This window comes from Eutrigla gurnardus (genome assembly GCF_963514095.1).
Source record: "Eutrigla gurnardus genome assembly, chromosome: 6".
Classification (NCBI taxonomy): domain Eukaryota; kingdom Metazoa; phylum Chordata; class Actinopteri; order Perciformes; family Triglidae; genus Eutrigla; species Eutrigla gurnardus.
The window spans coordinates 26,795,296-26,821,168 of NC_139920.1; the positions used below are offsets into that span (position 1 = coordinate 26,795,296).

General features: G+C 43.1%; 1 protein-coding gene across 1 annotated transcript; it reads right to left on the minus strand.

Moving 5' to 3' along the window:
* Positions 1-548: 548 nt before the first annotated feature.
* Positions 549-25,193, minus strand: qsox1 (quiescin Q6 sulfhydryl oxidase 1). Its single transcript, XM_084012336.1, has 13 exons — positions 24,757-25,193; positions 24,071-24,171; positions 22,397-22,445; positions 22,173-22,275; positions 21,084-21,174; positions 20,764-20,909; positions 17,295-17,429; positions 17,085-17,214; positions 11,032-11,154; positions 9,296-9,434; positions 7,815-7,991; positions 3,034-3,195; positions 549-2,373 (listed from the first exon to the last, which is right to left on the minus strand). Exons 1-13 carry the CDS (start codon positions 25,049-25,051, stop codon positions 1,613-1,615), a joined length of 2,412 nt encoding a protein of 803 aa, XP_083868462.1. The 5' UTR covers positions 25,052-25,193; the 3' UTR covers positions 549-1,612.
* Between the last annotated feature and the right edge of the window lie 680 nt (positions 25,194-25,873).

Consider the following 25,873-nt stretch of genomic DNA (forward strand, 5'->3'; position numbering starts at 1 on the left):
CGGTTGTCCTTCAGATGGGCTTGTCGTAATCCAGACAACATCAAAACCTGGTCTTCCGTCCACCCATCCATTTATCTGCTCCCTCTTTCATCCGCCTCACCCGACCGTCTCACCCATGTTACCGGGTGCTGCCCCCCCCACGGAGCTCACCTCCAAGTGTGTGAGGGAAGAAGCCCCATGAAAGCCGATTGCGTTTTAATAAAGTTTATTATCTGCGCGGAGCTAATCCTCAAGGGTAATCTCTCCCCTCTAGTCCTAAAGGAAAGCTGGATTACTCACTTGCTATAATCCCAATGAAATTGTTAGGATTTAGCTTGCGCTGCACAGCAGATGGCAACAGGCTTTTTCCTTCAACCTTGGATGCTTTAACCCCTCATTTTCTACATGGAACACCCCGGTGCGTCTCCTGTCCTCTTGGTCAAAAACAAAAAAACAAACAGAAAGTTGATTTCGAAAAAACATCTGGGAGCTTTCTCAAAAGATATGTAGACATCCGAGACTCTTCTCTGTAAAGCGAGATAACCTGATAACCCTCAACAAATGAGACAACAATTAAAAAAAATAATTTTATTGATTCAGACAGAAGCAAAGAAGCGAACAGAAACAGAGTGAGGCTTTACATCGTGGACACAAGCCAAAAACCAAACCCTGCTTATTCTCAGACCTCCAGTCCAGTGTGAACATATGTGTCGCTTGCAACACAACGCTGCGTAAACCAGCAGAGTGGCGGTTATGTGGACTCAGCAGTGTGATGTAAGATTCAAAGACATGACATAACGCTCAGTGTGTCACGTACAGTAAACCACCTGAAGGAAACAACAAAACGCTGCTCTTCTCTGGTGAAAGGAAGTCACAGTATTTAACAACACGATGCAACAGTCAGGCGTAAAACAAACCCATAATGCATTTAGGGACTCGGATTGGTTTTTTTACCATCTAATTGTTAAATGAAATGCAGAAACATTTCTTTTAATATTTGATCAATTTACTTGATAAACACAAAAATCATCTATTGGAGGGATAAACAGAATATTTTTTTTAAATTAAAGAATAACCTACTTGAGTATTAAGTTCAAATGATTGAAATACGTTTATGTGTAAAAAACAAAAATTGTGACCGAAATTTTAAATAATTCAGTCTTCATTCTCCTGTGAGATATTTAAAAAAAAAACGTTTTTTTAATTATTCTTCACATATTGGGGTTCATTTTTTATCCTTCATAAGTAGTGAAATGAAAACAAAAATAATGGGTGGTCCTTAACTCCAAACACAAACCCACTGATGGAAAAATACATCCATTTTCCCAGATCTTCCACACTTCAGGGGCTGCCTGAAAAGCTCTGGGGGCAGATTAAACGTTAAATAACTGACCCAATTTTCAAAGATTTGGAAAGCGATCTGCCAATTTTCCCTTCAACTCCTCTCCAGTTAGACAAAACATTGAGGGCAAAACACACGGTTGCCTACTTTGCTGTAGGTAACAGTTAAGTGGACCACCTAAGATCGCCCTAATCTTAAACATCCCCTTACACTAACCCCAGCCTTCTTCCTACACGGACCTAATGAACGTTAATCATTGCTGACTCAGCTCAAAATTGGATACGATTTGGTTCAGGGCAGGGATACTTTAGCCCGCCGTAGCCTGAGGCGGTTTTTGAAGAAAAGGTACATGGCCAGAAGACACATGGAGGACAGGAAATAAAGGATTACACAAAGGCTGATGTCCACTTTGGAGAATCCGATGCTCAGCACAGACATCCAGCGTCCCCTGCGGCTCGACTCGACCTCCTCAACAAAGTGCTGGCCTGTCAGTTCCCGCTTCTGCAGCCGCTTCCTCTGCCGCCCGGCGCCAAGCTCAAAGTCTGCTTCCACAGGCTGCAGGCCCACCATCCCGAGGCCCGCGTCCAGCTCCATGCCGAGGCCGAACACGGGCCCCGGCTCCTCCTTCCTCTGCAGGCTGCGTTGTTTGACCCGGCTGGGGGCGGCGAGCTGCAGCGCCTTGGCCTTGTAGTGCTGGTTGACGAAGGAATCCAGATCCACGATGTCCTCCTGCAGCTCTCGCATCCTCATCCCCACAATGCTCGGCTTCCTGCCGGCATGCCGCCGGCCTCGACCCAGCTCCATTTCAGGTTTGGGCCAGGGGGTCGTCTCCGATGTTTTACCCTCCATCTCATCTGCTCCTTCCTCCTCTTCCTCCTCCTCCTCCTCTTCCTCCTCGTCTTGCACATTGGATTGCGATGGCGGAGGATGCGTCATGGAGTCCAAGGCCTCCCTGGCTTTCCGCTCCGCACGTTTCCGAGTTTCCATGTCTTGTTGACTCGCATGTTTTTCCTTCTGTTTGGCCAGGATCTTGCTTTCATCTTCGAGGTAGTCTGGCAGGACGAGGAGAAGAAAGACACCGGGACATCATTTCCAAAGTCATCACCTCTAATCAGATGCTTTACTAATCCTAAATCAATCAATGGTGAACCATACTTCAGCTCAGGATCGCTGTGATAATCACATATTACAGCAAATAAAGTGTCAAAAATGCAATAATTAATACCTTACATATAAGAAAGAATTTATCAAATTTAGAGAATAAAATCTCAATTTGATAGAATTTGGCAAACCCAAATTAAGTAGATTGTAGTGTGAAATAAAAAAAAACATCTGCATTTTACAGCCTAAGAAGAAATATATGCTGCAGAAGGAATTTGCGAGGGTTTTTTGAACTCTCAATCAATCAATGTATTATTTAAAGTGCAAAATCACCATGGTACATGGTCTCAATACACTTTACAATAGAACTAGTTCTAGCTCAGTGTGATTATTTAAATCCTTAGTTCCCTCATTCCCCCTTTTCCTCCTTTTCTTTTATTTGCATTAATGCATCTATGCATTTCACTTGCTGAAAACGCTGAATATTCTACAACACATCCTTTATTTTACATCCTAACTGAGCAGCTTGCACAGGCAGGAAGTGGATGAAATACATTTCTGTTTGGAAGTCATGAGCTATGAGCTCTTCAGAAAAGGAACTTCATCTGTACCTGTGAGGATGCTGCCGGATGAGAAGTAGGCCAGGAGGAAGGGGAGAACCTGCGCCTGGTTCCAGCGGTGATCCCCGTTTTCCTTCACCGTATGACAGGCTGGACACATGTCTGGCGAAGGCCACTGGATCTTCGGGAAGTTGGGGTCTTCACTCAGATCACCTGCAGAGATCATTTAGCTCAGTCTTGATCACTTTAGTACAGTGGGTATACTTTATACATCTATTCAACTACAATCAGTACAATGTTGTACTTTTAACTCCATTATATTTGTGACAGGAGTTACCTAGCTACACAGTAAACAGCAGAATGTTAAAGGCTGTACTTCCTCTTCCACTACTCCAGCTTTCTCACACAAAAGTACCTCACTAACTTCTAGTAGATAATGTTCAGAGCCAGACAATGATGCATGGTTTCAGATCCACTGCCACATACATACAGGAATCTCACAACATAAAGCGCTCAGTCAACAGCTTCATCCATTGTTGTTCCTTTTATTCCCCGTGTTGGTGCGTCGACTCGGGGATGTAAGTGCTCGGAGGACTGGATGCAATCTGAACCCATTTGATCTTGTCACAGTGCTCGTAAAAACTAAGTGCCTATATGCATATGTGTATGTATGTGTTCAAGTGTGTATATGTAAATCATGTGTCTGTGTTTGTGTGCATGTAATCTAGGGATTGATATTTGTGTGTGTGTGTGGGTTGTGTTTGTGAAAGTGTATGACAGGGTCTAACAATGATCAATGGGCTTCTGGGATGTCCCAGTGGGAGGGGTGGTGAGATAATAGATGTGGCCAAAGTGGACAGCTTCCCCACACACACCCACGCGCTCTCATACACACACACACGCACACACACACCCACCCTGTGTTCAGGCAGCAGACCTCGGTGCTCCGGACCACCTGTCTTGTCCCTTCACACCCCTTTGAAAGCAAACTCCAATCTCCAAATTGGACATGAGAGCAACAGAAAGCTCGGAGGGGAGCTGCCCTCCTAATGAATTAGAAACTTTCTCCTTTCTCCTTTAACATGTTTCCTTTCATGTAGCCACTGCCCACTACAACCCCTCGCCTCACACACACACACACACACACACACACACACACACACACACACACACACACACACACACACACACACACACACACACACACACACAGACACACAGACACAGACACACACACACACACGGCATCCATGCAAACAGACTGGGAGAGGAACAGGCGTACACACAAAAGAAATACTCACACACACAGCGCACACTCTGCACAGATGCCCACAAGGACACACACACACACACACACACACACACACACGCAGGGCAACGTCTAGTAATAAATTGCTTGTTGTCACCAACAGGCCATTGTTTGTGTGTATGTGGAGAAGGGGGTAAAAAAAAAAGAAGAGCAGCAGCAGGTCTGTCACTTTACAGCACTGTCAATTTACATCCTCCACCACCTCCCTCCCCCGCTCCCTCCTCCTCCTCCTCCTCCTCTCCGCCGCTCAAGATTAATCTCAGTCATATGCATGTGTGTACGTACTCTGCATACAGTACTTTACATAAAGGATACATCAATTTTACTGTGTCCTGGATGGGCTGCAGCCTGTGTGTGTGTGTGTGTGTGGGGGGGGCTTTTATACATTTCAGCAGGTGAGCGCACACACACACACACACACACACACACACACACACACACACACACACACACACACACGCACACACGCACACACACACACACACATCTCCTTCCTTATTCTAATCAGCTCGCCACGTTTGTGGCCAGGGTGACTTTAGACATACCAGCCATATTGAGATTGCCACAATGGCCTGTCATGGCGATGTCATCACCGCTGGGCATACATATTCATCAGGTATAAATATGTATTGTTCAGCACGTTAAACTAGCTTCCTCAGCACTAATTTTGTAAGTGAGGAACACCTGCACCGCACGGCATACTGAGCCGCTGCGGCTGCTGGGGAGGGTGCATGATGTCAGACGTTTTATGCTCATTTAAATAGTGGAGACAAAACCGAAACCGGGGGATGTGTTCACTTCCACATTTCCATATAATCGGAAAACTGGCATTAAATGTAGTGTTTAGTCTACATTTTGGCTGAATACTTTATTTAGTTAAATCTTGTATATGGCCGGAAAACACTTGAGAAATGTGTTTTTGTTGTTATTATCATTAAAAAAAGGGGAAAGACCAGACCCTGTGCTCCATGTGCACAGCTCTGAAGGCAGCCAGGCTATTTTGTCTGGAGCAATGCGAATCAGTCTCAGCCTGTTGACAAGCAGCAACAGGACTGAGCTGCCACCGGTCTTAATTCTGCTGCTGTGTGGAGGCCGAGGGCCCTGGGGCCTCTTTGTTGCCAGCTAAATTAATTGTTCGGACGCTTTACAAATAGCTGCTCTTTCATGCATGGCTGCTCCTGAAAGGAGGGGCGGGGAGGCCTGCTAAAGAGCTCCACTTTAGGCAAAGGGGAGAGGAGGGGTTGAGTAGATGGAGGGATGGAGTGTGCTCTCCTCTGGGAGACGCTGCCACTCATTGCTACAAACACAGCCAAACCCCCATCTCCTCCCTCTCTCTCTGCTTCCGATTCACCCCGACTTATCCCCCCGTGGACCCCCAGACCCACCCTCCTCCATGACTAACTCCCCCTGCCACACGCCACAACTTGACCCATGCTTGGGAAGGCTGTGTGTTTGAAGGGGGAGGGAAACAAAAGGGGGAGCGTGCGTGGCTTGTGTCATGGTGTTTGCCACCTGCTGTCACGCAATACCTTGGGAATTGTGTGTGTGTGTGTGTGTGTGTGTGTGTGTGGGCAAAAAGAGTTCCTGGGGGAGCCATCCTGCGAGGATGCTTTACCATTACTTGTCAAGCGGAGGATATGAGTCCCAGGGGGTCGTGAGTGGAAAGAGAGAAAGACTGCGACAGAGATGGAGGAAGAGAGGGGAGATGGATGGATGAAGGTGGCGGGTTGAATAGTGTTTAAGTGTCTGGGGAGCAGACACTCGCGGGGACGGGTGGACTCCTGGCCCCTGCTGTTCGGGACACAAGCTGTCCCAGACATAGAAGCGGGGGGCAGTCAACACAAACAAAAGACAGTGATTTAACAAAGTGGGCTGTTAATGACGGGCCTGTGCCTAATAAAATCATATACACGCAGACGAGGGAGGAGGAACGCTAAGGAGCTGTTTAACACTCTTGAGACCGTGTGCAGAACTTACAAAAAAATGAGAGAAATCTTAGTAAATGTATATGCAGGGCAAGAAAAGGCTTATCTGGAATGAGCATTAGAAGAGAAACTAAAAAGGATGCAAAAAGGAAAATACTCATTTCTGTGTGTGGTCTACTAAAAGTTAATAAGTGTTTAAATGGATGACCTGGACAGAATTCCCCCGTCATAGATCCCTCAAAGACGCAAATCATACAGTGGAGTGAAGGGGGCGGAGCTTGGGGCACAGAACTACGAGGACAAGGTGAAAGGGCAGGATTTGGGGAAATATGTCTGGAGAAGATATGAATAAGAAATAGCTGATGACAGTGGGGTGTGGGAGAGACTCAAACTAAGGGCGTGAGAAGGATAAAAGACGGTGGAGGGGGGGGGGAGGTCAGGAGAAAATGGGTAAGAGGGAGGCAGATGATACTTGGAGGACTAAGACGGCATGACAGCTGGTGTCTGATCTGAGGATCCATCCTTCCTCCTCCCCTCACCCCTTTAAGTCATATGGCAAAAGACTAACTGACCATGAGAGCAAACTGGAACTGAAAATCCCCCTTCAGTGTTAAGTAAGGTAATGCTGGTGATAAAAAAGTACTTGGGGCTACACTATGAATGTCCGCCTACAATGAGGGAAACACAATCAGACACCTGGAACCAAAAGGCGAGTTGGGTCGGAACATGCAGTGGAAATTTGGCATAAATCAACTTTTTCTTAATCATATACGGCTTGAAGCAGAGTGACTTTGGTGTTTTTGCTTGAATGATGACCGACATGATTAAATATTAAAATAGTTGCAGATTAATTTTATGTTGATCAATTAATTGACTAATCGCTGCTCTTCATCTGTAACATCAAAACACTGATTAAATCATTACCATACTAAGTTCAAACAAACAAAACACCACTACCAGGGGAAACCCAATACTGACACGGTGTTTTACAGTCTGCCACAGGGACGGATTTCACAGGGAAGCTGCTGAACTGCTCAATGATTCATAATGGTTTTAGAGAAAATGCAATGTCATATTAGTTCACCCTGTTTGTTTGCATGTTGCTTTTGGCCTCCAAAACCTTAATATTCATCCTTTTTCTAGCAAAAGGCAGCTCAGAAATATCCTGTACCGTTTAGTAATCTCTTGGTATATGCCTTTAACTTTGGGGGTTATATATATATATATATATATATTTATATATAATGTCCAGTAAAATGTGATTTGAGGCCAGCTAACTCTACCCATCATTTAAAAACTGTTAACTTGTGGGTCATAGCTGCTAGTAAAGTGATATCTTGGGGAGGTGTGGATGGATGCCAACAGCTCCGTGTCTCTCCATATTCACTAAACCCCGCCCACGAAGGAGCGATCCAATCACATCTGTAGGATTTGATTTAATTAGTAATAGAAATTGTACAAAGATGCTACAACAGCTGTGTCACTGTCGTGTTAATGAAACTCCTTCACATCGTTTGTGGCAGCTGTAATTGAAATGAGTCCCTTTCGCTCGTCCCAAAGGATTTCTACAAACTACAGGTGAGGACGCCGACTCCTACCTGCCAGCCTGTTGTTGACGCGGTTGTGTCTGGACCAGAGCCACAGCACTGCCGACGACAGCGTGTTCACCTCCACCAGACTCTCCCTCGCCATGGTCTCAAAATGCTCGGCACAACCCCTGCAGCCGAAGAAGCTGCGGACGTAGTTCCTCATCGCGCTCAGCACCTCCTTGGGATCTGGAGGGGAATGACATTTTATGTGGTCGGTCACTGTTGAGCACCGTGGGTAAGTCACAATGAAACAAATATCACTGATTTTGATACTTCATATGTTTTTCTTTGGTAATATGCAACTAAATATGGTGGTTAACGTTGCAATGAAAATCAGTGTGTTTGAATAAATAGGAAATCTCATGGATTACCTCCTCAATAAGTAGAAATCACTCATGATCTCCTATATAAAGCACAATCACCTGCCTGTATGATACATGTAAGCCTACTGTTAACCTGTGCTGCAGCCTGAAAGTTTGCTAATGGCAGTATGGCTCCACGGCTTCCTGGATTCCCACGGTAATGTGGGCCAGGAGTCACAGAGAGCTGGGTTAACCCCATATTGAGATGAATTATCTATGAATGGGATAACCCAATCTGGAGATTAACAACAGTTAACCCTCTGTGTGAATGGTGGCCATGCTGTTGTCTCAGGACTTCAACAGTCCACAAACATATTTTTCCTGGAGCCGTTTGCTTTTGTTCTCAGCTTAGCAGGACCTTCAGATGAACCGTTGTGACAGTGGGAGTGTGTCTGGACGTGTGTGTGTGTGTGTGTGTGTGTGTGTGTTCTCCTTATGAGAGGAAGGATGGGCTTGTGTTCTAACCTTTACTAATGTCTTCACACTTTTAAGAATCTATGCAGCATGTGTATATGTATGAATGAATGGCTGTTATGATCAGTTCTGTACAGTATGTATGTGTGTGTGTGTGTATCCACCCATTAAGCTGGTGGTCTATGGGGGGCCAGATGGACGCCCTTTTGGCCAGTCCATCTGCAGGTCACATGATGGTCCGTAAACCTCGGGATTAACCTCTGTGTGTGTGCGTGTGTGTGTGGTGTGTGGATGTGTGTGTGTGTGTGTGTGTTGAAGGGAGATTAACGTCCCTGCCAGGAGTGGAGCCTCCGGTCATCTGCCTGTTTTATTAACCACTCACATTCCACTAATCTGACATAATCCCTTTTTACACAGTTACAATTAGGCTCAATTTTGGCTGTGACAAAACACAGAAAAAAGAGGAAAAAAAAAAACTTCATAGTGATATTTTGTTTTACTTGATGTTAATTCAGGTTAGTGTGGGAAAAAAAAACCCAGACATTCCTGGGCTAATTTGTTTACAAAGCCTCACAAAGCCCTCATCATCAGTCCACCCCTGTCTTTGTGAACTTTCAATGGCCGTTTTCCCTCACAGCAACACAGACTCATTGTGTGTTTCTGTGTGTGTGTGTGTGTGTGTGTGTGTGTGTGTCTGTGTGTGTGTGTGTTTACCTGTGCCCCCTGCGTTCTTGGCCTGGACAGTAAGAACATGGAAGAGAGTCCACACCCCACAAGGGTAACGTCTCAGGTTGGGTTGTGAACTCTGACAGCCCACCCACCTCACTCCTTCAGGCAAGGCAGTGTCTGGAGACTGAGAGAGAGGAAAAACAAACAGACAAACACAAATTACTGACAAATAGGAAGCAGGAAACAAAGAAAAAAAGGAAGCTTTTAAGGGATCAATCTGGTGAAATTCTATATTTTCCTTATTGTGAAAAAATCCCATGAAAAGACAAAAAACCAACAATGAATTGAATTCGACTAACATGCATTGTAAGCCTGAGATAGCTTATTAATGTCTCCACTTCTGACCAAAAACTATTAACATCTGATGCCCTAATATGTTATTTTATTATGACAAATTATAGGTAGCCCTCCATAGGAATCACTCCAACAAATACATTATTTAATCCTGTTTGAGTGACGAAAAAAATACAATGTCCAGATGTTTTAGGAAATTTAGCCTGTATTAAAAAAAACAAACAAACATATATACACATTTTTAAAAGTCCTCTGACTGTATAAGTGACACAGACAAAGCGGGGAAGTAGTAAAGTATTGACAGATTCCATTGGATTTGTTGAAAATAAGAAAAATGTGGAACAGCCTCATCCCTTTAATGAGATGACAAAGACTCTGGAAAAAGTCGAGCCGCCCCATCATCTCCCAACCTGTTCAACTTAATGAAAGCAGTTCCACATAGTTTTTTTGATCAATAAGAAGTCAATCCCAGGTTAATGGCTCAGCCCTCCACTAATGAACAGAAGCCATCCACATCTCCACCCGCGAGCCACAGTTGAATCCAATAACATATTTTCTCTGACACAAAGTCGTTTCTCTCGCCGCGTCGCGTTGCCGTCGCCGGTGTGATTGACAGGGTTACTCACATGTCAATAGTAAAGATTTGCCATGCGTGTATGCCTGTGTGTGGTGCACAGAGTCAATTTCCTCCGAGTCCATTCATACCTTCCCATTGATTCATTGATCAATTGATTTGCCTGCTAAAAGCTAATGATGTAAGTAAGTGACTCTTTCAATTTGCGAGGGGCGGTACTGGAGGCATGCAGGCTTCATTCCAAAGACAACAGCACATAGATCCTCAGCTGCATGTGTTGGCACCGAGACAAGGACAAAGTACATATTGAAATATCTGGATATTTAGATAAAAAAAATCTTTTTATCTACTCTGCGGGGTTTTATAGAAATGTTCAAGATCACATTTTAACATGCTTTTGACAGGATAGGCATCACTTTGTTGGTTTTGAGCTGATTATGTGCCCAGACTGCAAGGTGACCTTGATATCTTGGTGGAACTAAGAGGCTACTCCGAGACACACGTCCTCACATCAGTCTGGGTGCATTTCGTGATGCCCTGCCCTCTGTTCTCCCTGCAGCTGCTCACCTGTCTGCTCCTCTCTTGTCTCCTTTCCTTTTCCTTTAAGATGCCCGCTCAGGCTCGCAAAAGTATTTTCTTTTCCTCAATTTGCATTAATGCACTTCCTCGATGCAGCATGTAATGGACGGACCACTTCTCAATCCAATGAATATCAAAGATGGAAGACAGACAACAACAAAAAAGTTGGACGTTGGCTTTTCCGACAGTAATGAGCACCAATATCCTCGATACATTAGATGCAGACGGTGAAAACCTGTTGGATGTGGATTTATACAGGTCCGTCGGGACTCACCTGAGCTTTGTTATCCAGTATCTCTCTGAATGCTTCGTAGGAAATTTCAGTGCCAGTCTGGTTCTGTAGCCAAGTGTTTGCAGACTTCAGAAGGTTCATCACCACTGGACGGCCTGGAAAGTACTGCAGACACGAAACAACAGAGTAAAGTGATGTCACAGGCGTTAAAGTCCCAGTCGGCAACATTTTTTAAATCATATTCACTGAAGCCGACATTACGCTCCGACAGAACAACATAAATCATCCGGTTTTAGAAAAAAACGTGCACGTAGAGCCTGTTGTTTGTTTTGCAAACATCGACAGCGCCCGGATCATCCTGTCCAATCAGCACGCAGGGCTGTGTTCGTGCAGACACAGAGCCCCTCCCCCCTCGGGTCGTACCACTATCACAGGGGGGAGGTGGAGGGAAGTAGCAACAAGCTTACAATTCCTCGTTAAAAACCGAAACGAGGAGGTCCAAAACAACCAAGGAGAAGAAAACACCGGTGGAAAAGAAGGGAAAAAAGAAAGATGGCGACGGTGCCCGTGATAAAACCAGAGTCAACATCGGACCCGCGTTTCAAAGGTGGCGTGATCTAAGGGAGTTCAAAGGGCACGAAGTCGAGGGGGAGGAGCTCGGTGGTCGTGGGGGAGGAGCTCGGTGGTCGAGCTCGGTGGTCGTGGGGGAGAAGGGTGAGAGTTGCAAACATTCAAAATCTTACAGAGTGCACTCCATCCGCCGGACTTGCCGACTGGGACTTTAAGTAAGAGGCAAAAAGAATGTTTTAGAGCAGCTAAGATGCAAGAACGAAAGCTACCAACCATTATTTTCCATTGCTGATTATTAATTTTGATGAATCTTTATGAACTTTTATAAACGCTTCATTACGGCTCCGATTCAATGAAATCAGCCAATTCAAGTCAACATCTTCACCTTCGATGACCATGTTTTTTGCCGCTTCAACACAAACTGTACCAAGCAGACATGCCTAGATTATCATCTGCCGACTCACCCTCAACTACGTTTCCAAGTTGCACAGAAAATCTTGTTAGAGTGTTTTCCTTCTAAAGAAACTCACTAACATTGACAGCAGCCCGAACTTAAGCCTCTTCCTTCATTTAGATCCATTTCCTAAGCCACTAACAACCACTTAGCCACCGTCTACTCAGTGCTTCCTCCTGATGTGTATTTACATGCTTTCAAACTAGCGCTACCATGGTAACAACTACAGCTGGGGGGGAAACATGATATAGTAACTAGCAGCCGTACGCACACGAAGAGAAAGAGGAAATCCAGCTGACGGGCGTCTGAGACCAGTGATGACAGAGTGAAGACAGACACAGACATACGTGTCTTCACACATACAATACCGACAATAGAAACAGATAATGTCCTCGGCTAAATGTGCTTCCTATTCTTACTGTAAGCCTCTCTGTGGAACAGTTTATGATAATCGTCCTGTTTCTCAGAAATAGACACGGCGAAGGGATCAGGCTTTTTCCAAGACTTAAACAACAGGCAAACAGACTTCCATGGTAACTTTTGTTTAGTTTTGTAACAGAAGAAGCACAGCAACAATGATTTCCATTACTGATTGATCAGCTGATTATCTGTTGAATCACTGATTACTCATTTTTTTCCTATAAAATGTCTGAAAATACTCCAGTTATGATTACCCAGAGCCCAAATTGATGTGTTAAGGAAAAGCATGAAATTTTGACATCTGAGAAGCTGGATCCACCCAAGGTTTGCCTTTTTAAATAATAATAAAAAAAGAAAAGTCTTAAACAATAATTTATTAATCAAAATAAATGCCATTTAATGTTCTGTTGCATCACTTAACTATGAAAACAATCATAGTTCTTGTCAAAGTGCATGGACAATGTTGTGGTGAATCTGAGAGAGAAAACAGAGAAAGCAGATGGCATAGAGGGCTAACATCATCCAACATGTGGACCCTTTCTGATTTCCTTCTATTCATCACCCTCTAACAGGATCTGTGTGTTGCAGCCGCACCACTTAACCAGACCCCCGGTGATTTGCTTAAACCTTCTTGTCCAAGGCCGACAGACTCCTGCTCTGTCCGCCAAAAGCAGCTCCCATCCACAAATAACAGTCAATCGGAAGTAGACTGATCATAAAGGGGGCCGCCGTGGCTCCTCGAGTCAGGTCAAGGTGTCCTTGGGCAAGACACTAAACCCCCGAACCCCACATTATCTTTAACCGACGGATATCTGGCCACGCACACACTAAAGGTGGGATGTAAAGAGCAGACAAAGGGGTCTGATGTATGCGTCTCCCTGCTGGGAAAGTGCTGTAATAGGTTTAGGTCTGGATCTGCGGTCCGGATGACAACCAGTCAGAAAAGCTCATTAAACAGCCATATGAATTTAACCAGAAGAGAAAGCGCAGGTGTTTCCCACTAATGGGTTTAACTTGGCATCACCAAAGTAACACTATTCATGAGCTCTCTGGGTCTGCAGATTGCCTTAAAAAAAAAAAAAACTCTAAGACGCAGTTTCATCTCGCTCTGTTCTCTTAAATACACGTTCGATTTTACATTGATTCCTCTTTTTTTTTTACGCGTTGGACTCCCTAACCTTGATCATTGATGGAGCACAATGTCAATCAATATGCCAATATATATTTCACTGATATATTGATGAGTTATGTGCCAAAAACAGTGACGGAAAGACGGGTCAAGTGACAGCCTACACTTTCAGGGGACAGCTCATAATTCATTTAACATACGGAAACAAGCTAAGAAGCTAAATTGCTCTACCAAAAACAATGCTGCCAATTTTCCACATACAAGACATATTAACAGAACACTCTTAGTAAAGAATGATGGGAGGAGACAGTGATTCTCCATTTACATAGATTTATACATATAATTATTTTAGATTTAGTTGCTTATAATGATCAAATTCAGATCATTCACTCTACTTGATATCATGCTCAACATTTGTGTTCTCCATCTTGAAAAAAACACACACACACCCTCCTCCAGCCCAGCATCCCTCCAGCCCCCATCCCAGTTGGACCATGACAATCCCCTTCACCCCGGCAATATGTCATCCCTGATCCGATTAGTATCAGCAGCACTTGAGAAACCGCAAGCTTCTTGTGGTGAGGGTCCCAAGAGTGAAGCATCTGTTGGCTGCAACAGACTAGACCAGGCCAGGCCAGGCCAGGCGTGGGGCAAAAAACAGGGGTGAAGCCCCTCGCTAATAATCTAACTTCAATCCACCCAGGGAAGCATGTTTTTACACATTTCAACCGACACTGAGGAGAAACTACAAATGAAAACAGTTAAATGAATCAACATTTCACATGTTTATGTGAACATGGCGTGAGAAGGGTAAGACCGTGTCCCGTTAGAACAAAGCCCCCCCTCTTAATTCTTTGTTTTATTCCCTTGTGTCTATGTCCCCTTTGGGCTGAAGGGCTTCTTTCAAGAAAAGCAGGATAGAGGTGTAATCCTTAAAAACCTCGCTGTAATGCGCTCATGCTTCCCAAGATCCACTTTTTTTAATCCTCATATACATGTAGAGGCTTCATAAATGCGGCTTCCGCCTGACAAGACAGTAAATCTAGTAAAATTATAACCGGATGAAAAAAAAACAAAACAACAACAACCCTCATGTTTACATGTTTGGGTGGAGATGCAATGATGAAGATGATTGTGGATTGAGAAGAAATATACAATTCGTGGAATTACAATTCTTGGACAGAACAGTGTATTTTTTTTTAGGTCAGGTTAAAAAAAATGAATACATGAAGGAGATTAATGCTTATTAATTTATTTTAAACGATTCATCGACGTACTAAATATTCATGGGAACCTATTTAGATTGTCAATAAAAAATAGAGCCCGACCGATGAAGGATTTTGAAGGCCGATACCGATACAAATGTTTGTTGATTTAAAAATCCGATATATCGGCGATATTTTTTTTCAGAAACGCGTAACAAAACATTAACAGATTTCCCTAACATTAGTTATTTGTAGTTATTCATGAGTCTTCACTAAAATAATATGATAATTCAGTTTAAAAATAAACTTGTTTATTTTATTGTCACAACGGAACAGAGGAACATCAAAATATATTAAAGTTCTGATAATTAAAATGTATAAAAATACAAATTTAAGATATAAAACTTAAAGTCCTTTAAACAAACAACAACCAAACACAAAGTTACCAGTATTAAAAGACTTGGTAAGCTTCATAAATATAACTTTGAACAAGACTGGAGACAAATTCTGTTAAGTTCTATAAGGGTGTTTCGTCCATTTTTATTTAATTTTTTTTAAATATTAATTTATCGGCCGTTATAAATGCCGATACCGATAGTTTGGAAAATGCCTAATATCGGCCCGCCGATGTATCGGTCGGGCTCTAATAAAAAATGACAAACTTTTGGTGGTTCCATCTTCTCAAATGTGTGATTTAATAGAAAAAAATATTTAGAAAATACTTGGCAGATTAAAGAACAATGAAATAAATAAACACCCTCATGTACGCAAATGCACACTAATTATTCTGTTTGGTAAAAGTGCAGCATGATTGAGGAAACGCGTCACTAGTGTGTGAAGCGACGACACTCCCACTCGGTCAGGACATTGTGTGTCACTTTTACTCTAATCTAATCACATGACTCACACGGGGAGCGGTGTCAGATATTTACATATTGCGTCAGTAATCAATTAAGAAGAGACGAGTTAAACAGTGAGATGATCTCATTCGGATATAGATGAAAAACATCAGTAGAGGAGAAGAAGTTCTGGATGAAAATACATTAAATGTACTGATATTTAGCACATGAGCCGCATCATATGGAGCATAGCATAAAAATGTACTCATCAAGTATGTTTGCTTTTCAAAAGTGCATCCATTAACTGTTCCTAACAAGATGAGTGAACCGATTCGGCCTCTTTGGAGCGAGATCGCTCAGTCGAAGCACAATGAGGACCGTCACAAGTCGCCGCCAGCTGCAACAATGATGGTCTCCTCAGCAACACAAAGCCCTGCTGAGCGGCTGGTCCATCATGGTGGGGGGGGGGAAGCTAAAAATACCACTGGGACCCGCTGCTATTGACTAAACAAACTGGAGCTAATGGGAGGCCTCAGTGCCCCCCCTCCCCAAACACACACACACTGATACACACTGGCTTGCTACAACGCCTCCCTAGAGAGTGAGATATAATCAGAGAGATTGGTGGCAGACTAGAGCTGGTGCGGAGCCAATAGGGACGGGGCTAGCAGGTCAGGCCTCATCATCACAACATGTTTGCCTGGCTGGCACACTTCAGCGAGGACAAGAGGGAAACGAGGGACTCTGTGATCAGTAACGTAAAAAGATGGATTGAAGAGGGTCGTTTCGGTGAACCACAGAGAACTGGCACGTTCACAAGTATTTAAAGAGATGCCTGTGTGAAACCAAAAGCAGGAAAACTGCATGAAGAGAAGGAGGAGGAGGAGGAGGAAGAGGAGGAGGAGTGTCTGTGTAAAGCCTCTGGGCAGCGAGTGGGTGGCAGCCACGCTTCAATCCCCCTGGGAGCCAACATGAAGAGGGTCAACAACACCCGAGAGAGTGGTTGTGCTCCAGCTCTCCTCAATGGCAACCTCTCATGCTTGCAATTGTGTGTAAGTGTGTGTGGTGAAAAAGGAACAAGTGCATTTGACAAAATAATTAATTAGGTAAAAGTGCTTTAAAAAAAATCTAAGGGATTCTAAAGGAATAACAAAATCTATAGCTTAATGCTGCAAAACAACAGCTCAAATGTACAACATTAGGCATTCTGCTGTCTCACTCTCCATCTAGTGGTGACCTTCTATAACTACACATTTCTGTCGACTGTCGATCACTGTGCTGTTGGAGCGTTAAATAGGTAAAGAGCCTCCATAGTTTTTGCCTATGTATCACCATAATAGTCACAGCAAACAATTCTCTGTCCTCTTCTGATAATAGAAAGTGAGGAGTAAAATGAACAGAGTCCTTGTAAATGAGAATATTTTCAATGTATATAATTTGTTTTAAACATTGTGTCATTGTGTGTGTGTGTGTGTTACCTTTGCCAGGACAGAGATGTACTTCTTGAGAGAGGTCAGAGCATCTCCTTTGATGACAGTATAAGCAGCCAGCTCCGCACGCAGAGAGTAGTGCAGCGCTGACTCCAGGTCTGCCATGTACACCCGGGAGCTGAGAACACAACCGCATAGTTCACGGCAACAACTAAGGATGAGCAAACAGAGGGACAGAGCAGAATGTATCGCTCATACCTGTTGAAGGGTCTCCAGGGCTCCTCTGTCCTGTTGGTGGGGTGGTCTATGTTCACCGGTGGAGGCTTCCCTGACCGCACCACCCCCGGGAGCCTCTGGAGGGCGTAAGAGTAGAAAGCACGAGCCTCAAAGTTGCTGTGGGAGAAGAGAAGGACAGGTGAGAGGTCACTTAACATGAACTTTATGGACAAAGTACTGTATGTCGTCACCCTATTTGTTTCTCCCGTTTCAACAGGACCATAATCACATCCATAAAGAAATGTTTTCCCAGTTTGGTCCTAAGTAATTGATACATCCAACACCTTTGAAGCATGAACTGCCAACTGTAAGTCAGACCTCATCATCCAAATCAGTGGACGACCACACTAACGCTGATGTGGAGGAACAGGAGCAAATAGAGGATGTAAAAAAAAAAAAAAAAAGCATCCTACAAACCATCATTTTAGAATGAGATGCTAAACAAACACATATGTTATGGGTGTAATGTTTGGCTGTCCACACACTTATGGCCATATAGTGTACATGTAACGCATATGTAAAGCCATAGAGCATAGCTCTAATCCAGCAAACAACCTTGTTTTTTTATTTTTTATTTCAACCTTTTGTTTCAGCAGTCCACGGCTATAAATACATTTTATGACTTGTATTGTTTTTTTGTGGCCATATATTTTACACACTTACAGGAAGGCATTTGAAACACTGAACAGATGGCGTCAGAGTAGCGTGGAACAGAGAGAGGTCGCTGATCATTTAGCCATGTGATAATACTGCAACTGGAACCGCAGCCATTAATGTTCTCTCTCTCTCCCCCCCCTCCACCCCTTACATCCTCCTCTCATTTGCTTTCTCCCCTTGTCAGGGACAGAGAGAGAGAGAGAGGGCATCGTAAAACTGGAACAGGATGGTAATAAGAAGGATGGATACTCCTGGCCCACGCTCACCAACACCAGCCCGGGACTCAATTACACCTGTGTGTCTGGTGGGAGTGTACAGATGTGGAGGGAGAGCCATTCATTCAGCGATCCCCAGGGCCAGCAGGCAGGCAGGCAGGCATCAGGGTGGGCTGGGAGGGAATGCATTCACCTGGGACCAGCACACATTACATGCATGACGGATGTGAGACGCCCCCGCACACACACACACACACACACACACACACACTGTTCTCTCCCAGGATCAATCAGACATTCAGTGATGATGGGAGGCCATCTGTCGCCGTGTGCGGCTGAGGCTTGTTTGGCAGGTGAAGCCAGAAAAGCAATGGCATTGTTTTCATGCAAGAAATTAAAAAACCTCCCCTCTGTACAGTGATGGAGATGAGGGGGGTTGGAAGGGGAGTGATGGAGGGTGAATAAATAAATCAGCAATAAATCATTTCCTTTTTGCATTTGTCAACTAAAAAGAGTCCTCTTTGCATGCCAAGTTATTGAAACCGCCAAACAAAGAGGCAGAAACAGCAGATGAATTTGCCGGGTGAGGAATGATCAGCGCCGCTTTATGATGGTGAATAATGGGAGCGATTTTGATGCTCTGATCCCATTAAGAGGCCAGATGTTTAAAAGTATTCTCATGAATAGGGTTCAGATAATGAGCACAACATGAATGTTGTGTGGAACAATAGGAACCAAAGAGAGATAAACTTGGTGTTAATGTATTTCAGGTAAAGCTAAACGGAAATGACAGTAAAAAAACAGCTGTAATCGAGATATATGTAAAATCATCGTTATGTAGAAAATACGAGATATATACAAAAACAGCTCATGTTCTCCAGACACCATTCTGCATCAGGATGGAAGGACCTTTTAAAAGTTAGTTCCTCTGTATAAATTAAAACTGTTTAACATTAGAGGTGTAACGATTCATTCGATGCATCGATTAATCGATTGTCAGTCCTATAGATTCAACTAAATCAATCTGCTATAATAAATAAATAGAATGAATCGTTTTGGCTTCACCAATAATCGATATAAATGCGTTTAATCGTATGAATCGTGATTCTTATGATTAATGTTTTAATACGTTTAAGACACACTCTCCCCTGCCAGCATCTAGTCTACTGAAAAATGTTAATAAATAACTGAGCATTACATTTTTGTATTCAGCATAAAATATTATGCAGGACAAATTTTTTATAGAATAAATATGTTAAATAAGTAATTCTATGGTCTGTTTTTCACCTTTCAGAAGAATACAGAGAGTCTCACTCACATTATTGCATGTTTATTTCATGGATATAGAATTTTGGTTACAAGTTACTGAATCGAATCGTGGTTTACAGAATCGAATCAAATCTTTCCAAAAAAAAAAGAAATTTTCCTTGAATCGAATCAGATCAAATGAAGATTCACACCCCTATTTAACATATATTTGGCACACTGGTGCATCCTGTATGTAACCGTTTTTTTTTTTTCTGAATAAAGATGGACAAATGTTCATTCTTAAAACTACATCGCATGCTTACTGGTGTCTAGAAAAACATATTCAGAACAGCAACACTATTGTTTTTCCGATTTGTACCAGTGCACTGCCCAGATAACAATAGGCAAGCTGTGTGCATTGTTACATTGTTACATGCTGGAGGAGGTGGCGCTCGTTACTGTTTAGCCACGGTTACTACTACAGTTTGGCACAACAGCAACAGCCTCTATTTGCATGTTTACCTTGTGGGTTTGTCATCTTTCGTCCCGGGTTCTAAACCAACTAGTGTGGAAAGGAAGCGAAAACTAAAACCGTCCCGACAGCGAGCGTAAAGCTGCGCCAACTTCTCCTGTACATTAGGAACCACTCTATAAATGTAAGTCCCCTGCACACCCACCAGGTGTTTCCACTTACTGCTACTAATTAAGAGCTCTAGTTCAGGTGGAGTTGAAATGACGAGGTCACCGTGAGCACAATGCGAAGGGTGTAACCTTTTCCACCCTTATGGCACAGCCACACCAAAGTCCAGGTGAAGAACTGTCCTTGTGTTTGGTTGCCAAGTAGTAGGAGGAGACAGGAAATATGGTAGGTTTTAATTTTAGTATAGTAAAGAAGAACAGAAATAACATAAATGAACTAGTGAGGCATGTTCAACGTGTCTAATACTTTACCATATATCATATGCATGTGTGACTTTGCCTCTTAACTATCCAGTCCCTGCAATTTGTCTAAATAAAAAACTATAACTGATATCATCTGAAGTTGTAAATGCAAACATACCACATCCTTTGGCAGGAAGAAACCTCACAGACACTGAGTGTGTTGCCAAAAGCAAATGTAAAAGCCTCCATGAGCTGGTGTAACAAACACCATCAGGGATGCAATTTACATAAAATGAAATTGTAGAAAACATGTATTATTATATCATTTACACAATGCATTCTGCCCATCTGTGCAGATATTTTCTTATATTTTTGTATCTGCCGGTAAAGTGCGAGCTGACAGACATCTGTGTAATGCAGCAGCAGTTAAAGACTGCGGGGATACTCACACTTTGAGTCTGGTGAAGTTGCCGCCAGGTGAGTAAAGGTAGCAGGATGGAAACTCAGTCACGCCCAGTTTGGTTACCAGATCTTCCTCAGTGCTCAGGACTCTCCGCACTGCAATGTTCTCAAACTGTAACAGGTCCAGGGTTACCTGAAGAACACAGAACACACCCAGAGTTTTACAATTTCAACATATTAACTTATTATATGCCATGTTTGTTGGTGACGTCCAATCACTTCCAAAACAAACTGAAGGGCTGAAGTCAGACACACACAGTTGGAGAGAAACGACAAACACGTTGTTGATGGAAACATGAATCGTCACCTCTCGGCCAATGTAGGATTTACTCTCCTCGAAGATCAGAGCCAGGTGGAGAACGTTGTTGGTCTCGAAGAAGCTGTCGATCTCTGCTTGGCTGGAGAGAGAGAGAGAGATGAGCAGACAAAACACATAAGACTGGAATCCCAGGTGGGAGTTACGTTAAGCTGCGGAGAAAAAACAAATATCAGCAAGAAATCTTAAAGGGATCTGCTACAAATCTAGTAGTCCAGGATTATATGGGCATATTTTATCTTAAAAGGAAAAAAAGGACATTCTGAAATGACATTGTGAAGACTTTTGGAAATTTAAAGAGACTTTTTACAGATATTTTCTGAAGGGCATGCACACCTACAAAGTCTAAACATAAAAATGCTGTGGTATGCGGTTTCAAGCATGTTATTTCCGCTTGAAAAGGCTTTTTTGCATGAAAGGTTGTGAAGCAAGAAAGCCTGAGGTTTCAAATCCCTTTTCTTTATGGAGGAGAAAAAAAAGGGGAAGAAGTTCAGAACTTCAACACTACTTTCCCTTTAAATCTAAGAAGGGAAATAAACTGAGCTTCCTGCTTCCTTATCCTGCACCACCATGGTAATAAACTGTGTGTGCGTGCAGCGTCTTTTATCTGACAACATGCACGGCAGTATGTGAGTCGAGCACGGTGGCCTCGTAGTGAAGGCCTAATGACAACTCTTCCTCTGGGCAGAAACATCTCGATCCCTCATTCTGTCACCTATAAAATAACAGTGCAGCAGCTGATGATGACATCAGATGATGTAATGCAACATGTTGGGAATGTGTTTCTGCAGAAACACCAGCACAAAACTGAAACAACGGATAGTATAACTATAATTCACAGGAGAAATGTATTAAATAAAAGTGTGAGGTAGGTAGGTGGGCATGAGTCACTTACATTTAGTGTAGCGTGTATGTAACCAGCTTTCAAATGTATTATTATAATGATAATTAACAACTTCCTACAAGAAAGCACTAATGCAAAAACATTAATGTAAAAATATAGTTGCATACATATTTTCTTAATGAACCATAAGTGCACGTCATCAGTCGAGCAGACTGATTAACAGAGTGTGTGTTTACCTGGTGGGCTCCAGTGGGGGGCAGGCGGGAGGCCAGGGCTCTTTGTGGTTTTCCAGCTTGTCTATGATCCTGTGGCGGAGGACTTGAACATCATGAGTGAAAGCTGGAAGTCAAACAGCATCAAGAGAACGTTAAAAACCATGGATTATCATTCATCAAATCAAAAAATTCATCAATTAAAGTGAGGATTTCCTTTGGTTTCGCTTGCAGGTGTGCAGTAATACCTTTAAAAGCAACTCCTGTAGAATCAGCCTTGGAATATGCATGGAAAAACTGCAAAGTGACAGAGACAGAAGGTTCAGGGGTTTACGTTGTTTAGTCAGCAAAGAGAGAAGTGAGATCAGATGAGGCGGCCCTAACACGGCCATGAGAGAAGCAATGCGATGTTGTGTAATGTTCGGGGGGGTGGAGGGGTGGAGGGAGACAGCTTTCCCCTCTGCCCGCCTTGACCCCTAAATCCTTCCTGGTTAAAATGAGTCGCAGATGTTAAAGCTTCATTGTGTGTTCAAACAGAAGGAGCTCTTTGTTTCACTGGCTTTCGCTGGATGACAGCGAGGAGAGAGAGGCTGAAACACACACACACACACACACACACACACACACACACACACACACCGCTGCTGACAAATCAGATACGCTGCAAAAACAAATGCAGATGTGTTTTTGCAGTATTCATACAAGTTAACTCTCCTGGGAATGGACTGCTGCATCTACACTATCTAACCCAGTCTGTCACATTCACATCCAGAGCTTCAAAAATGATTGACAAACTAACAGTAATTTAACTACAGTGGGTCCTACAGATTTTTGAAGTTAGTAAAGTATTTTAAATCTTTCTTTACATAATTAATAAGACAAAAAAATGCATAAAAGAAGAACTGGTTCGAGATTAGGCATCAGCTAAGAACCGGCCTTCAGAATTCCTCGGTGGAAAATGGGCATAATAGATGGGATAGATGGAGTCTAACACTTGGGGTTGAGAAGTTGTTGCGTTGTTTTTATTTTCTAAATTTGTATTTTCTGTACGGCACTTTGTGTTGCATTCCCTGTATGAAAGGTGCCTTATAAATAAATAAAATTGAAATTGAATTGAATTAAACTCTTGCATTGCGTTTTGTTAACCAAATACCCATTTAAAGTATCTGCAAATACGTGTTTTGTTTCCACACATGCACTTTATACACAACACGCTAATCAGAATCAAACATAACGTATGAGTGTTGAACAAAGGGATCTCCCAGACACGGTGGAGGAAAACTGTGAACATTCCTGATTTTATGGTCACTTCAGCACACATGCATCAGAGGAGTCGAATGGAAGTAAAGGGACTAGAAACGGGATGGTGTGCTACTTCAAGATGGGGACAACAGCGTGGCTGGAATATGGTGGAGATACTTCTTATGTACTTGTTTTATTCAAGTCGTGCAATAAAGGAAACAGCACCTGCTTCTCTCTCTTTTTTTAATTAAGGAAAAGAAACTTAACCATCAACTAGTTTGCCGGTTATTCAAGATGACAAATGATTTTTAGTTTAGAACCATTAAAGTTGACGAAAACCAGCAAAATATTCAGTTTTGACAAGTTAAAACTTTTGGCCGATTCATTTCCTGTCTGTCAACTAATCAATTTAGCAACAATCCTTTTACCTTTACAAAACCTTCCATGCACCAAGAACAGAACAAAGGTCTTTTTTTAATTTTTTAATTACACGTTTAATTCAGCAGTGTCTTTCATATAGGCGGGGTTTAAATAGATGTTAGACTACGTGGATTATTATGAGAGAATTACTTAAATAATGACCTTAAATGACTATAAATAAGTGAATTCTCCTGCCACGGCCTCCGTGAAAGAAAGGGGAAACACAGCATGTGGGTTCCAGTCTATGCACTCTATAATACCTTTATGGTGGGATAGGATCTGATGCCGAAGCCAGTGCACACCCTCCTGTTCTCCTCCGTGGCACAGTCGATAGCTGCCAGGTCCACCGCTGGCTTCCACTCTGAAGAACACACATCAAACTGAGTAAATATTTAGTTAGTTACTCTCCACCGCGCCCCGGTACAGTCTGCCGATACCGGATGGGGTCCTGCCAAAAGGTGCACTTCAGTCCATCAACACACACAAAAAAACATATTGACAAGAATTCATGTGTGAAAGACAGCAACAAACTCACATGTAGTGTCCCACGGTTATATCTGAACATCAACAGGTAGCAGCTCTCTGCCAGTGATATCATCTAATCTCTCTTGTGTTCTCCTCAAATATCATATGGATGCTCTCATTGGGTGTCAGGGTGACACACTGAAATTACCCCATGGCTGTGCCAGGCCTCCTGCCATCATTAGAAACCCTCATCGACTATCCTCATCCTCATTTTAAGCATGGCTCTGTGGGATTTATTTTTGAGTTCATGAGTTGGACAGTTGGAGGATGTGATGGAGAGCCAAAGACATGCATTAGATCACATGCTCTAAATAACAGACAGCTCATTGAGAAATACTGGGAGGTATTTAAACTAGTCCTAAAGATGTTGAACTGTGTTTTTGCTGTTTCATCGTGCGATTAAAACAACTATTTGACCAACCTTTAACGTCCCTCGCCAGACTCTTGTACACCGGGGAGAAGGCGATGCAGTGTCCGCACCACGACGCGTAGAACTCCGCGAGGACAGCCGTTGAGGAGTTGACCAACACCGACTCCAAGTTCTCCGGACTCAACAAGATGACTTGGTCGGAGGCGGTGTACAGCCCGGCCTCCGCGGCGGGGGGAAACAGCAGACACAAACACAGCAGAACCGCGGCGGACGTCGCTCTCCTTGCGGGATGTGGTTGTGTTTCTCCGGTAAACGGAGACGTGGCACGGCCGCAGCGCCGCGCCATCTTCCCCCACGTCCGAGCTAACCGTCGGTGTGAACGCTCCGAGTTTTTCACCTCCGCGTTACGAAACTTGACACAACTTTTTTTTTCCTCCCTCTTTTTTTTCTTCCCCCCGCGGCGGTCGGCACAGCTTCGCGGGTCCCTCCTCCCTCTGCTGGCTGCCAGTCCTTCAAAAACACACGCACACACACACCTACGCTAGTAAAGACACACAGCCGCTCGTTTCGCTCGTTAACTTCTCAAATGAACAACGTTCACATCAGCGCGAGCGCAAAGTGTCGCGCGCGCTGCTTTGCCCCTTCGCGGCTTTCATACAGGAAATCACATTTTAATTGTTGACATGTTTCAGACTTTAATGGGTTGACACACAGCATTTTAGTCGAGCATTCATTAGTTGACCTCCACAGCGAGTTAAATAATTAAACTAATTAAAATACGTTAACTCAAGGTGTAGCTTCCTTTGTCTGCCTTTTCAAACGCATCGCACGGCCTTCCTCAGCAGATGGAGTTATCTCCATGGCAACCGATGAGGACAATGAGTTGAGGTTGAAATCCAGAAAAGGTTGTAGATGAAAAATAAGCAAATTGTGTTTATTATATGATAATTTTGGCCAGATATGAGAATCTTTAAAAACTTTATATTATCAGTATAAAGATATATATATATATATATATATATATATATATATATATATATATATATATATATATATATATATATTTAAAATGATGTATGAAGAGTGAACATTGTGGGAATGAAAGCAGGTTATGTTTTTTACATCAGTCAAGCAGGGCCAGAATTACAATAAAAATAATCTGTAACAA